General features: G+C 59.7%; 2 protein-coding genes across 2 annotated transcripts in view; both read right to left on the reverse strand.

The window, feature by feature from the left end:
• Snai3 (snail family transcriptional repressor 3) overlaps nucleotides 1-2081 on the reverse strand; it is a 7260-nt gene extending 5179 nt beyond the window's left edge. The window contains exons 1-3 of the mRNA XM_033757919.1: nucleotides 2044-2081; nucleotides 424-532; nucleotides 230-315 (exon numbers count right to left, since the gene is read on the reverse strand). Of these exons, the coding sequence (XP_033613810.1) occupies nucleotides 230-315; nucleotides 424-532; nucleotides 2044-2081 (233 nt within the window). The remainder of the gene's footprint in view (nucleotides 1-229; nucleotides 316-423; nucleotides 533-2043) is intronic.
• Nucleotides 2082-4793: 2712 nt separating this feature from the next.
• Nucleotides 4794-11011, reverse strand: Rnf166 (ring finger protein 166). The gene is made up of 5 exons (XM_010627537.3): nucleotides 7524-11011; nucleotides 7053-7165; nucleotides 6548-6662; nucleotides 6231-6338; nucleotides 4794-5711 (listed from the first exon to the last, which is right to left on the reverse strand). Exons 1-5 carry the CDS (start codon nucleotides 7824-7826, stop codon nucleotides 5646-5648), a joined length of 705 nt encoding a protein of 234 aa, XP_010625839.1. The 5' UTR covers nucleotides 7827-11011; the 3' UTR covers nucleotides 4794-5645.
• Nucleotides 11012-11519: the final 508 nt, after the last annotated feature.

Genomic DNA, 11519 nt, shown 5'->3' on the forward strand with positions numbered 1-11519 from the left:
GCTTTGAGTTTCCCCATGCCTCTAGAAAGCTCTGCTTGGGAGAAAGGGCAGCCCGGCACTCTGGACCGCCTGTGGTTACGGAAGTGTGCGGGAGGATGAGGCTCGGCCGGGGTGCCCTGGTCTGGACGCCTTTCCTCCCCAGGTCCCTTGTAATCCGCAGTCCCTGTCGACGCGGGAGTGTCGCAACTTGGAGAGCCTGTAAGGCAGTCTCGATGGGTGGACACAGTACCTGGGAGCCCCCAACAGTTGCTGGGCGGCCGCGCTGGAATCCAGGCCCATCTCCAGGAGATGCTCTGGCCTGCAGCCTAGTGCTCCCTGGGAACAGGGAGGTGGGGGTGAGCTGCGGGCCCTGGGACGGAGGGACAGTCAGAGGGAGAGAGGGAAGGAGGCATCGAGCCAGTGCAGGCGTTGCTGTGCTGGCACAAAGCTGTGGTCGGGAAAGCGTCGTCCCTGCTCACACATGATCATGGAGCGGTGGAAGTGGGACCCGACGCTCGTGGTGTTGGCGGGCGCAGCTCCTGTGCTGCTGTGGCTGGGAGGGACACAGGTGGCAGAAGGTGCAGGCTCCGTGCGGACCCTGTGGCTCCTCGCCCACCTGCTCCTCCACCTTGTTGGGTTTCTATTTGTGGCCTCTGTGCTTGTCCCCTGCCCAGGCACATGTAACACCAAGGAGGCCCTGCGAGTGTGCCCTGCTCCTTGGCCGGCTGCTCTGTTAGGGGACACTGAGCCTGCCCTGGGAGCGCCCTGAGACCCTGAGGCTGTGAGCCCAGAGCACAGGCCCTGGAGCGAAGGCTGAGGTCCCCTGGACTTCCGAGTGGCCCTCCTGGTGGCCATGCAGGCTCATTCCTCAGCTATGACGTGCTGTGTCCGGCTGCACCCCCAGGGCATCTGCCCTGTCCCCACGTGCGTGGCCACAGGCGGGGGCAGCAGATGTCTCCTTCGCTGGGACTTCTTTTGTCCCATCCCAGCTCCTGGGCCTCAGGGGCTGACCCTTTCCCACCGCCTCCCCAGCCTATGTGCCCTTGGGGTGAGTGGGGCTTGGCCTTTCTTCCCTCCACACTTGGACCCTGAGATGGGGCCCCCCTGTAGGCCAGGCACCCTGTCCATCTGCAGCATTCCAGGCTCCTCCATCAGACACCCAAAGGCTTTTCAAGTGAGGTCTCCACCCCTGGGACTTCAGGTCAGATTATGGGATCAAATTCTAGCTTCATTCATTTATGTTTTTTTTTTAAACTTTTTTATTTTTTATTTTGGTACCAGGGATTGGACTTGAGTCCTTGAGCTTTCGAGGCAGGTAGCAGAACCACTGAGCTAAATCCCCGGCCCTCATTCATCTACGTTGATATTTTTTCTTTTTTTTTTTTTTGTTCTGAAAATTGAACCTACAGCCAACTGCACTCTAGGTAAACCTCTGCTGCGAGCTATGTCCCAACACTTTTTATTTTTATTTTGAGACAGTCTCATTAAGTTGTCCAGGTTGGGCTTGAACTTGAGGTTCTTCTGTCTCAGCCTCCCGAGTACCTAGGATTACTGGTGTGCACCCCATGAACAGTATTTCATCCTTTCAGTGGGCTCAGACATGTGACCCTACTGTCTCTGCCTCTCAGGTTGTTGGGATTACAGGTGTGCCCCTAGACACCTGGCTCTGAATTTTCTGGGTGTGTTTTGCAGCAGACTTGACAGTGGGTGTGTGCACGCTGCATACTCAGGCTTCTCCATCCCTGTGACTTGCTGCCTTGTTATGGGAGGGCTTCATAACCCAGAGCCTGGGCGTCCCCACACCTGTCAGATGTAGCCCTGAGCAATGGCTCGGGTGAGATCACCTTGTTCTGTGCGGGACATCTGGAGTGGCCAGGGCCATGGCAGGTCCTCAAAGTCTGCTGAGCTGCACATTCAGGGCCCCACACATCCTGGCCTTTCTGGAGCAGCCACCCTGCCTAGTAGCATCAAAGTGCAAGACCTGCTGTGCTCCTGTAGAAGCTCTGGTGAAGGTTCAAGGCCCCAGCAGCCTGGCAGCCTCCTCCCCAGGGGCAGAGCTGGCACCAGAGCAGGCACAGAGGGAAGGTGAAAGGGCTGGACATCGCGGACTTGGGCAGCCCCACTGGCCAGGGCTGACATCTTGTGAGTCTGGTGGCCAGCACATCCTTCGACATGCTCAGTGACAGGGAACTCCCTGATAGTTGTGCGCGGGACTTGGGGCCTGTGGAAGGTGAGTGTGGGTCCCACGACATGGGTCATAGGAGGCATAAGAAACGTGCCAGAGTGGACCCCTCAGCCCACCAGGGCAAGAGGGAGGCAGCACACACTCGTGTCACGTCAGTGTGCCAGCTTGTGTGATGTTGCCAGAGCTGGCCTGTGTGACATGAAGGAGGGAGCTGGAGCTGTGCAGGGGCGACTGGGGCCCACAGACCTCAGCAACACCCTCCAGAAGCACCGGGGGCCAGGCCACAGGCCCAGCAGGGCCCAGACCAGCCTCCCTCTCTAACAGGAACAGGGTGCCCTGGGGCTGGCCTGGGGCCTCTGCCTAACTGGACTCCAGGAAGCAGGTGGAATCATTTCTGAAAGGTAGGCAGGGAGGAAAGCTCAGGAATGGCCTCGCTCTCAGACCCTCAGGCCCAGGAAGTGGGGAGATGTTTGGTCCTGTCTGGGCCCTCATCCTGGGCTTTTTCTCCAAGTGCAGAGGCTGCCCTTCCTCGAGAGTGCACACCACTACATCTAGAAACTGGGAGCAGGAAGGTGGGGTGTGCACAGGAATCCCAGGCTTGATGTCCCACAGATGCCACCCTGGGGAAGTGGGCAGGAGTCCTGCTGAACTGGTGGCGACAGTGTGTGGTCCGCCCTGGTCCAGGGGTGTACAGCCGCCAGGTCCCAACCCCCCTTGCAGGAAGCTGATGGGCTGGGCTGAGCCTCATTGGCCTTGGCCTCCCTTGTGGCTGGACTAGAAAAGCAAGGAAAGACCTTCCAGGAAATAGGGCACAAGCTCCCATGCACGGCAGCTGCCCCCCAGCTCAGGGTGGGAGCCTGGCCTGTAAGGCTCCCAGCTAGAGTGGGGGCTGCCTCTGGGCAGCTCCACACTCCTGTACACACACCCTGCCAGGACAGGGGCCACCTGGCTGTCCGCACCTCGCCGATCTTCTCTCCCTGAAACAACCTGTGGGTAACCCTGAGGGAGGGCCCTGTTCTTGTGGAGCTGCTCTGGTGCTATGGGTTTCTGACTTGTGCTCCGGCAGCATTCACACACAGCCTGGGCCCAAAGCTCCCTCACCCCATGTGGCATCTGCTGGGATCAGCTGGCCAAGTTGCCACCTCCTTGGGGTTAGCTCTGATGTCCCACAGGGGGTGCCGAGGCCAGGGGAAACAAGACCGAGGTGGCACCTTCCTGCAGATGCTGACTGTGGCTTGCTGAGGGAGCCTGGGAAACTGACCCGCCTCTCCAGAAACAAGGTTGGGCGTGTGTGACGGGGCCTCCAGCGGACAGGCTGATGGATTTGGAAATCGAGAGCTGTGTGGGGGTGGCTTCTGCCGTTGCCGTTGGCCCCTCCATGCTGGGTCTTCCTCCTCCCTCCTTCCTCTCTCTTGTAGGGGGACTAAACCCAGACAGCACTGAGCTACATCCCCTGCCCATTCCATCTGGGGACAGGCTCTCACCGGGTCACCAAGTTGCCCAGGCTGGGCTCACATGTGTGAGCCACTGTGTCTCAGAGCCCCAAGGACCACCCCAGGGAGCATGACGAGCAAGACCCAAGGATGGAGGCTCACCCTGCCCACCTGGTGCTCCTGTCAGTAGCACGCTTCCTGTGGCCCCTCCTGGCCCGCCCTACCCTGCAGCTCCTCCCTGTGGCAGCAGATACTGACCCCGCCTTCCCAATCTGATGGCCCCCCTGCCCCAGGCTCCCAGGCCTGCAGCAACGATGCTGACGTGGCAGGTGCTGTGACCTTTGCAGGTGACACAGAGAAACCCATCAGTGTTTCCCAGAGGGCAGGTGGGCAGGCGGCTGGCGGCTGGCGCTGCTGGGGTCAGGACCTGCCGGAGCAGGTCCCAGGATGCCGCCAGGTCTTCCTGCATGCTGTGGGTCAGGACCCATGACAGCAGCCTGTGTCACCAGTGGCCAGCTGTGGGGCAGGCCTGGGCCTGAAAAGCAGCCCCTCAGCTACCACTGGGTGGCGGGCAGCTGCCCAAGAGTGACAGGCTTGGCCAGGGGCCAACCCTGCTAAGGCATCTCATGTCCCAGGAGCTGTGCCTCCTCTGGGAGCCACCAGGAGGGTAGCTTGCTGCAGCTCTGCAGATCCCCGGAGCCAAGCGGGGCCTCCCAGACACAGGATGTGTGCAGACAGGGTCCAGATGGAGAAGGGGACCATGGTCCCCACAAAGGCACCTCAAGGTGGCTTTGCTTCGTAAGGGTGCATAGGAATCCAGCTGCCGCACGTACTACTGTTTGTGGGATGTGGCTTGCCTGGCCCTCACCATGCTTTCAAACTCTGAGACTCCTTTCCTCTTTGAGACAGCTGTCCAGGACAGAGGTGGGTGGGAAGACAGTCAAGGACAGACAAGTGGCTCCTGTGGGCTCTGAGTCTCGATGAGCAGCAGGACAAGGCACCCCGTGGCCCAGCACTGGTCTGATGCGCACACAGCACAGAGAGGGAATGGAGGTTGAGCAACCACCTCGGGGGCTGTGCGGCCGGCAGAGCCTGGGGATGCTGGGCCCAGGGTGTGGGGAGCAGCCACAGAGCCAGAGTCCTCACAGCCAATGGCCAAGGATGGAGCCCACTGCAAGGCTGTGGCAGGTGCTTGGAATCATTTATTGAAAACACTTTGAAAAGACAGAATAATTTATGCCGTGAACAGAACGGGAGCACTGACCAGTGTTTTCTGGCCTGACCACCACCAAACAGGCCCCTGCCTGGACCCTAGAACTCGGCTACAGTTGATTGGGATAGCAGCCACCAGGATGAGGGACGGGCAGGAGGCCACTGCCACGCGTAGGGGTACCAGGACCTTTTCCTGGCTGTCAGTGGAGAGAAATCACAAACAAGATCTCCACGAGCACAGTGGCTGGAGGCGCCACCTCTGGTGTGCCAGGCCCAGTGAGACCCCAGCCTGTCTGGCTCCAGCTGTGGCCCCTCACTCCTCCCTCTGCTTCCACACAAAGGTTATTTTTGATTGCTTTTTTTTAAAAAATATAACTTTGTAAATGCTCCATAAAAATACTATTCTTCCTAGTTAAACACAGATATTGCAATATGAAGTGTAACTGCTTTGTCTTTGCTCTATAAAACGTGAAAAGGTTATTACACGGGATAAGATAGAAAAACGCCAGGGTTTCTAAGTATCACAAAAGCCAGTACCAAATGCGCACGGTGGAAGCGTAGCCAGGGGCCGGGTCAGGCTGGGGTGCGGCCGGGCTGCTCCTCTGGGTCTCCTGCCGGAGCACAGCTGGGCACCTGGCTGTCACGCAGGGGCAGTGCCGTGGCTTGGAAAAGGCAGCCAACTGCTCCGAGTCCTACCAGCTGGCACCTGCCCCACAAAGCACCGATGACCCAGGGCTGTGGGCTGACACCCGGGCAGCCTGCTGACGGCTGTGGGGGCTTCTTGTCCCAAGAGCAAGCCCACTGGCCCAGGCTCAGGCGGGAAGCCAGCTGTGCCTTCAGTTCTCAGAGAGGGACAGGGCCAGCGCAGCCTGGAAGGCAGCTTCTTCATCAATGCTGTAGTCCTGGGGACAGAATGCGAGATGGGCTGGTGCAGCAGCAGCCCTCCCCTCACCTGGTCCCCCAGATGACCTCCTCTTTCGCCTGCACAGGACCCCTCCGGGGATGCCACTGCCCTTGCACAAGGTGACCCTCAGGCTCCTCCAGGGCAGCTGGGCCCCACAGTCTACAGAGGTCATTCAGCATGGCTATGGGTGGGGTCAGACATGAGGCTGGAGCTGTCCTTCACCTCAGAACTGAGAAATGGGGCCCTGAGACCTCCCACAGACAGGGACAGGGCAGAGGGGAGTCCTGGGCTGCACCAGGAAGAAGAGCGGGATGAAGGGTCTGACCCAGGCAGGTGGGGTGAGGAGTCCCCCTGGCCTCCATCAGTGCTGGACGGAAGCTGGTGGACCCTGCAGTCCCTGACACCGTGCTGGGGATGACCTCAGAGGGCAGGCATTCATCCCTGGCAGCTGTGGCAGGGCTGAGCACTTGGGGCCCTGGGAGGGGCACCCGCCAGGCAGGCGGGGAGGGGCACCCACCACGAAGGTGTCGTAGGAGAACTTGTGCCGATGTAGCAGGTGCTGCAGGAAGTTGGCGCTCTTGTAGCTCGGGTCGCCCCAGGGCATGGCTGAGCAGATGGGGCACACCTGGAAGACAGGGTCAGCGTGCAGGGTGTGGCAGGAAGTGTGGGCTCCCCGGCTGGGCACAGCCCTGGGACTGCAGCTTGCTCACTGCACACAGCTCAGACCAGGTGCTGCTGCAGCACTGCTACTACCGGGGGCTGTAGAAGGTGCCTGGGGCTGGCCCGAGCAGGAAGACGGCACCCAGCACAGCTGTGTCATTGGTGGGGACTCACCACTCGGTTGGGGTCGCTGCGGTGGCTCTCCACACAGTGCTTCACCAGCTCCTGCTGGTCCAGGTTGCGGGCGCCGCAGTAGGGGCAGGCAAAGGTGGACCTGTTGGGGATGTTGCTGTTGGGGAAAGAATGGGGTGGGTGAGGCTGGGACACTGCCACTGCCCCCCACTTCTCAAACATCGGCATGGCCCCAGCCTGCCCTGCCTCCCACTTTGAGCTCCAGACAGGACGAGCTGCAGGAGCATCTCGGTTGGCAGCTGGGAGGGGTGGGGCTGGTGCCTGGAGACCAGCCGGGCACTTGAGCACCACGCTGGGTCCTTTTCCTCCCCTGGAACCACAGCCCAGCCAGCCAGGGAAGGGGACAGTGCTGTCCCCAGAGGTGCTGTATCAATGTCCACCTGCCTTGCCTGAGCCCTCATCTTGGCTCCCATGCCTCAGGCGTCCCCAGAGCCACCTGGTTGCCAGGCATCCCCAACCACTTAGGGACCCACAGGATGCTGCCCACCTTGGAATGGGCTGGGATGTGGGCACCACGGGGACGAACTTGGGGCAGTTGGCCATCTGCTCCTGGACCTTCAGACAGGAGGACGCGTGTGCTCTCATCTTTGCCAGGGTCACCTAGGCAACAGAGCAGGAAGTGAGGTGGTCCAGAACGGAGACTGACTGCACAGCTCACACGCCATAGTGCCATCCCTGCTGCCTGCGACACCCAGAGGCCCAGAGCAGCAGGGATAGGCGGGCTGCATGGTGTCAGCACTTCCACGGGCCTTCTCCACGCAGCCCACAGCTTTGGGCAGCCCAAGCACCCCCACATCTGGGGGTTCTCCCCTGGAAAGGGACGGAGGGCGAGGGCAGGGTGTGGGCTTCCTCACTCCAGAGCAGCTGCACTGCTCAACAGGAAGGGGTGCAGCCCACGCACCCAGTGTTCTGCAGGATGGAGTTCCCGCCCGCCCAGGCCAGGCCAAGCGGCCAGTACCTTCTTGTTGCAGCCCCGGCAGGGCGCCTTGTAGGATGAGAGCTGCTTCTCCACATGGGTAGCTTTGTCCACTTTCTTGGGGTCAAAGGGAAGGCGGCAGAGCGGGCACAGGGGGGATGGCACCTGCAGGCACGGCTGGAGGCACTCCCCACAGAACCTGCAGGGGACACAGTTCTGAGGGCTGGCACCAGTAGGGCCGTTCCTCCAGCACCTCTCTACCTGAGCCCACCAGCTGACTAAATCATTTGCGCGGGTCCCTCCCAGCACAGGGCCCACTGTGGCGGGCATGCTGGACACAGTCATGGCTTACACTGCCCCAAGCCAGGTGTCCCTGCGGCCAGCAGCCTGACAGTGCTCATGCAACTCCTTCTCATGAGTGCAGGCAGAACTGTGAGGGTGTGACGGCTGGGGCTTGGGCAGAGAGCTCACCAGCAGGCACAGGCGAGGAATGCTGGACCTGGGTCCCACAGCACAGCCTCCTGGGGACAGCTCAGTTCCCCAGGTGGGAGGCGCTCCTGCTCAAGTGCTGTGCTCGAGCCAGATTAGGTGATGTGTTGGCACCACTGGGGCAGAGGTTCCAGTGGGCCCAGCGCTTCTGGCACCATTGCCTGAGGCCGTGCAGCAGCTATGCCACACAGTCCTCACAGATTTGGACTGGCAGCAGGAGTCAGGCTGCACCTGTCCTGCCCACACCTTCTGCTGCTCCGTAGACCCAGGGCAGCAGTGAGAGCAGGGGAGGAAGGGGAGCGGGTCACAGGATGAGCTCTGTGCAGCTGCACAGGAAGCACCGTGGGGACAGTGTGGCGCAGAAGGTGCCTGAACACGGGCACACTGAAGCAGCACCCCAGCCCTAGGACAACACCTGGCTGGAGCAGAGAGCCACCCAAGCCCAGCAAAGATGGCAACTTGTGGGTGATGGCACAGCTGGCAAAGCCAAGGGTCTGTGGGGTGGGGACAGGAGCTGTGCTGGATGGAGGGGATGCAAGACAGGGCCTGGGTTCACAGATGCCTTGGCTGTGGTCTGGGGTCAGAGTTCCCCATGTCAAGAGGCTTCATCCCCACAAGAAAAAGTCCTTCCTGGCAGGGCTTCAGGCAAAGCTAAGGCCATGGCAGGCCCCTCCTCTTCCCACATGCTGGCCTCTAGTGGGGCCACCTCACTTGTTACCTGCTTGTCACCTGGCCAGTCCCACGGCCCCGACTGCCCGTGACAGAAGACCAGGTCTCTCATAAGACAGGAAAGGTTTCAGGAGCTTTTCCTGCACAGCAGTGTGAGCCAGAGGGGTCTCCCAGGGCATCCACACTCCCATCCCTCAGCGACCCGAGTATTCCAGGATGTCCCTGTCACTGGCCCAGAGTCCGGTTAGCCTAAGACCGATGAGCCCTTCCTCCACCCAAGAACCAGAAGATGCTGGTGGATGACCTACACGAAGGCCACACAGCGTCCACAGCACTGAGGTGCAGTCACAATTCAGGGGAGGTTCTGGCCACGAGAAGGAGCCAAGCACTGATGTACGCTACACATAGACAATCCCTGCAAACACAATGTGAGGAAAAGAGGCCACAGAAAGCCACATACAGTAGAACACCAAGTGTATGTGTGGGATGCCCAGTGAGGACACAGCCATGGAGGCAGAAGCAGACCAGGGGCTGGGGAGTGGGAGGAGACTGGTTTCTCTTTTGGGGTGGTGGATGTCCTAAGTCATGGAGATGGCTCAGTAACCGTGAGCACCACAGAAACCACTGCACTCTACACTTTAAATGAGGAAGCAGTGAAGTGCTGAGTTCTACCTCAGTGAAGCTGCGCCCAGCCACATGAGCAAGCTCAGGCCAAGGTGTGGCCACTTCACTCAGCAGAAGGAAAAGTGTCCTTTGCAGAGCAGGGAAAGACAGGTCTCAAGAGGAATGGATGGAGGTCAGGTGCCTGGCACTGCCCACAGGGTGGTCAAGGACCTGCTTGCCTGCAAGGTGACTGTCTCCAAGCCTCAGCCCTTAAGGAGCAGAAGCGGAAGGAAGCATGCGGGTGGTGGGACACAGTGCTCAGCCAACTTTCATCACCACCTCCCTGTGCACTGGCAGCAGTAGCCGCAGCAGTGGCCACAGCAGGGCCAGCCTCTCCCACAGGAAGTTCGTGCCTGTGTCTGCCCAGAGCCTGGTGCCAAGTAGCTTCTCAGCCAAACGAAGTAGTTGAGGGTGGTGGGTGTGGGGCTAGCCCTTCCCCCAGACATCTGGGACACCACAGGGCACCAGCACCTGCCCCAGGCTCCTACACACATCAGGGAGCTGGGAGACCCCCAGGTCAGCAGTGGGTCCCCTTAGGAAAGATGTCGTGGGATGACACACAAAGGGAGCCACACAAAGGCCACACGTGTCCGTGGCACTGTCCTTACTTGGAGGCTCCTTGGTAAGCTTTGAGGCCAGCCTCACTGCTAGATCTACATGTGGCTCTTAGCCTGGGCTGCCCTTCGAGTGTGACAGACAGCAGTTCTGTCCCTGAGGGAGTTCCTGTAAGCTCCTCTGTGCAGCTCCACCAGCAGCTGCCTGCCCTCAGCTTGAGCCAGAAAGCTCTCCCTACATCCTTCACTCTGTCTGGGTGCCAGAGAGCAACAACTGCCTCACAAGGCCTCCTCTCACTGCAAGGAAACCAGATCTCAGGAAGGAACCTGCTTCTGGTCAGGTGAAAGGAAACAACCAGACCACGAGCGAACTTGTTAAGACGTGAGAGCCTCTAAGTTTCCTGTGCTCATTTGCTCATGTGCCTTAGCTATACAGACAGACTTCAAGAAATCAGAGGTGGTCAAGAACAGCCAGGAAAACAAAGCAGCACAGAAAGCCGGGAGCTCATCTTTCCAAGGCAGAGGCTGTGAGAACGCTTAAGAAAAGATGTTTTTTATCCCAGAGTCTTGTGTCCTGTCAGGCAGACTGCATTTTAAGAAAACACATATGTGGGAGGTGGGGAGCAAATACTGGTTTGTGCAGACAGACTAAGACACCAAGAGTGCTGTGGCCTGCTGTGGTGACCAAGTGGTCACCAGGCCAAGTCAACGCAAGACTTTCTAAAATAGGGCCAGACAAGCCTCATAGCCCCTCAACAACAGCTGGAAGCCGCACAACACATCTTAAGACACCCACTTGCCTGTGCTCACAGAAGTCAGTCCCAGTCAGAGGCTGCCCTGCCACAATGCTGCAGCAGACAGAGACTTGAGTGGGAGCGGCGCCCCCACAAGATCAGCAGGGCTCTCTGGGTGAGCAGGCCCCGTGCTGCCTGACACGGGCAGGGAAAGCATCAGTGCATCCCGCCACCCTCCCTGCCAGCCCCAGGAGGAGGCATGACTGGCAGGCGCACGCCCACCAGCAGTGGGAGCTCCCTTCGCATCAGGAGCCTCCCAAGTCAGCTGCTTTTGTTTGCAAAATGTTCTAGGGCCTCCTACCAGCCTGCGTGCACCTTGCCCAGCTCCCATGCCCCTGACAGCCAACAGCCGCACCTCCTCAGCAGCAGGGCCATCAGCGGGGAAGCCCTCCTGCTTGCTCTCCGCACCCTGCCAGCCCTCAGGAGGGGTCTAGAAGCACTCTCTGACTGGTCCCCTCCCACTAGGCTGGAGCTGCAGACAACGTGAGCACAGCTCCCCAAGGTGAGAACCACAATCTCAAGTTTCTGTTCCTGAAACAGCTCGGCCAGAAAGTAAAGCTACAGAACTTGCTTGGTGTCTGGACCCGTTTGTCAGCCCACCTGGCTGCTCAATGCTCCATGTGACCCAAGTGCTCCTTCAAAACGAAATAGCACAGAGCTCCAAACACGCCCCTCTCCTAAATGTAGGGAACTCCCTTCCTCTGTAGTCAAAACGACCAGACAGGAGGGCGAGAAAGAGTTGAGAGCAAAAGCTACAAGTCATTTATTGACAACTGCCCGCCTAGCGTCGACATGACCAGACCCCGGCGTTGGACGCAGCGGCAGCGACCAAAGCCTGAGCTCCCGGCCCGCCGAGGCCGTCCGCCGGG

The sequence above is a fragment of the Fukomys damarensis genome, unplaced genomic scaffold (genome assembly GCF_012274545.1).
Source record: "Fukomys damarensis isolate Sample0158 unplaced genomic scaffold, DMR_v1.0_HiC HiC_scaffold_32, whole genome shotgun sequence".
Classification (NCBI taxonomy): Eukaryota; Metazoa; Chordata; class Mammalia; order Rodentia; family Bathyergidae; genus Fukomys; species Fukomys damarensis.

Bases quoted from the DNA above. Each gene is read 5' to 3' on its own strand.
- Rnf166 (XM_010627537.3), bottom strand. From the start codon at position 7,826: ATGACTGTGTCCAGCATGCCCGCCACAGTGGGCCCTGTGCTGGGAGGG. The intron at 6,663-7,052 runs GTGGGCAGCATC...TTTCCCCAACAG, and splicing joins ACATCCCAGCCCATTCCAAG to CAACATCCCCAACAGGTCCA. The intron at 6,339-6,547 runs GTGAGTCCCCAC...CCTGTCTTCCAG, and splicing joins GCAGCGACCCCAACCGAGTG to GTGTGCCCCATCTGCTCAGC.